Source organism: Volvox carteri, assembly GCF_000143455.1.
Source record: "Volvox carteri f. nagariensis unplaced genomic scaffold VOLCAscaffold_106, whole genome shotgun sequence".
In the NCBI taxonomy this organism is placed as follows: Eukaryota; Viridiplantae; Chlorophyta; class Chlorophyceae; order Chlamydomonadales; family Volvocaceae; genus Volvox; species Volvox carteri.
In genome coordinates this window covers 42,228-44,509 of record NW_003307649.1, presented here as the reverse complement: position 1 = coordinate 44,509, position 2,282 = coordinate 42,228, and the positions used below count along the sequence as shown (strand labels likewise).

Genomic DNA, 2,282 nt, shown 5'->3' with positions numbered 1-2,282 from the left:
ATTCTCGCGTGTCTATCGTCCATTCCTTCAGTGGGCGTCCGTCAGCGTTTGTTGAGGGATCCGTCGCGTTTGTGGCCGGTGGGTCAGTCTGTGCGCGGTTGGAGAGCGCTGGTTTGACCTCGTCCTTGTGGTTTTGGCAGCGTTCTGTTTGTTTGCTCTTTTGCCTGTGTAGAGATGGCGTGTCCGCCGTCCTTGCTGCTGGAGTATCGTTTGGAGGTCGTTGAGGCGTTTTGCTTGGGGAGCTTTATTTCGTGTCGGTGTGTGTGCCTGTCTGGCAGCTCTCGCGTCCTTTGTCCCTCTAGCGGCCCGTCGCGTTGCGCTGTTTTGGTGCTCAGTTTGTTTGTTATTTCCGCTAGAGGGGGTATCTTCTCCTTTGGCATTTACCTATGGAGCAACAACTAATGCGAGCTTGCGTAAGTAAGCTGGGTTAGTTGGGCGTAAGGCCCAATGCGTAACTGTTAGACTAACTGTTTCGCAACGGCCCGTGTCCTCAGGGCCGTCATTTATTGCGCGCATTAAGCTGGTTAGCTTATCTTGTTTTTGTTGTTCAGCGCGCGCCCGCCCGCCCGCCCGTTTCTGGCGCAGCCTCGCGTTAGTTCAGTTGCGGTGTCTCTTTCTCCGTTCGTAAGGCCCGTCTTCTTCGGGCCTCTCAGTCCTTTTCTCTCTTTCATTCTTTGTAACAGAAAATGGCATTTACCTATGGAGCAACAACTAACACAACACAACACAACAGCGCTTACAGAAACAAATCATTGCGGTTCGCTTTTTGTTGGGGCCCCGGATCGCCAAGCTGTACACATATATCCCGAGCAAATCAAAAAGTTCCTACTTGTTGGCTTTTTGGAGACGTATGACGAGCAGGACAGTTGCTGTGCCCTGCAAGAACAAACTTTATGCAGAAATGCCGCAGTTATAAGTGATGTTACTTGGCGAAGCTAATCGTCCAGGCCATCGTCGTATGGCGTGAATTGGCGCGATACGGCCTCCGTTTTTAGGGCCGTTGTCTTGACCCGTTTTGTTTACATCGAATTTATTTTATCGACAAATGATATGTTTTTGTTGTTTGCCATGTATTGTGCGCCTTTCTTCCCGCCCGGTGGTACGGCCATCTTCCCTGCTTTGATTCTCTTTCTTTCATCTTTTCATTTCGTTTAACCTCTGATCTAGATATTTATATCTTGGGTTTGTTATTTGAGGTAAAAAGTTGCCCTGCCTATACCTGATGTTGGCCGCGTCAGCGATGAACATGGCGGCACAACGTGGCGGCGTCAGGCAGTTTACCAAAAGGGCCTGGAGGTGTGACAAGAGGCAACACACAACAAAGCTAAGCATAAACGCCTCATGACAAGTCCCATCATTTGAAAATGATGGTTAGGCCAGAGTCCGAACTGGGGCGTTTGCGCCGCTGGCTGGCTACGCTGTCTCATATTCGATTATACACGAACGTTACATCATAGCGTGTATCGTACCTTCAGCGCTCTCCTTCGTCCTCTTTTCCAAACGATAGGGTGTTGTGTTTTGTGCCTTTTGCATCACCGCGTGCCTGTCTGTCAACTCCTCCCCTCCACACACACACCCCTTCACACACATACTCCCTTTACTGTCTCCTTCAGGAGTCCCCCAAACGACGGCTCCGTCTTTCACTATTTCACTATCCCGTACAAGATGCATATACGTTGCCGTTCGAACAACGCCTACTACTACCGCGTCACGTGTTGAAGGAAACCTCATGCTCATTGTACGAAATACGGCGCTTACACTTACCGTACAATGTACGGCGTAAGTTTTGACTTGTCTCCGGAAATCTAATCGACCGTTGACAGTATAACTGTATAATGTTGTGTACCTATTTATATTCCCCTTAACCTGACAAATAAAAAACACAGAAAACATAAAGGCATTCAACAATAAATCACCAGCACAAAGACAACGTAAAAATCATTTCAAACGCGAAGCAGGCCGCAATTAAACTCCTTCATCTTAACAATCTTATACAATCGTTATATAACCCGACAACTATACCCATACATACTCAACCACCAAAAGGCGGCCCCACTCAAAACACAGCTCCAATCCACGCAATCCAAATCAGCACGGCTCCCAAACCCAAACCCCAAAAAGGTCCAGTACAAGAACCCTTACTTAACAGAAGTTATAAAAACCCAAATCACTCCCCGCGGAGGTAGGGAGCTGTGTAAATGGTTGACACCTCGAATTCCAGTTCCATGTTGCAGCTGCCCCTCGCTCTGCCTCCCCCTCCTCCTCCCCCTCCTCCTCCCTTC

At 48.7% G+C, this 2,282-nt stretch overlaps 1 protein-coding gene across 1 annotated transcript in view; it reads right to left on the bottom strand.

The window, feature by feature from the left end:
• Positions 1–1,134: 1,134 nt before the first annotated feature.
• Positions 1,135–2,282, bottom strand: part of VOLCADRAFT_100126 (uncharacterized protein) — a gene marked incomplete at both ends in the record, with an annotated part of 3,706 nt that continues 2,558 nt past the window's right edge. Inside the window, 2 exons of the mRNA XM_002958759.1 lie at positions 1,135–1,290; positions 1,765–1,866. Of these exons, the coding sequence (XP_002958805.1) occupies positions 1,135–1,290; positions 1,765–1,866 (258 nt within the window). The remainder of the gene's footprint in view (positions 1,291–1,764; positions 1,867–2,282) is intronic.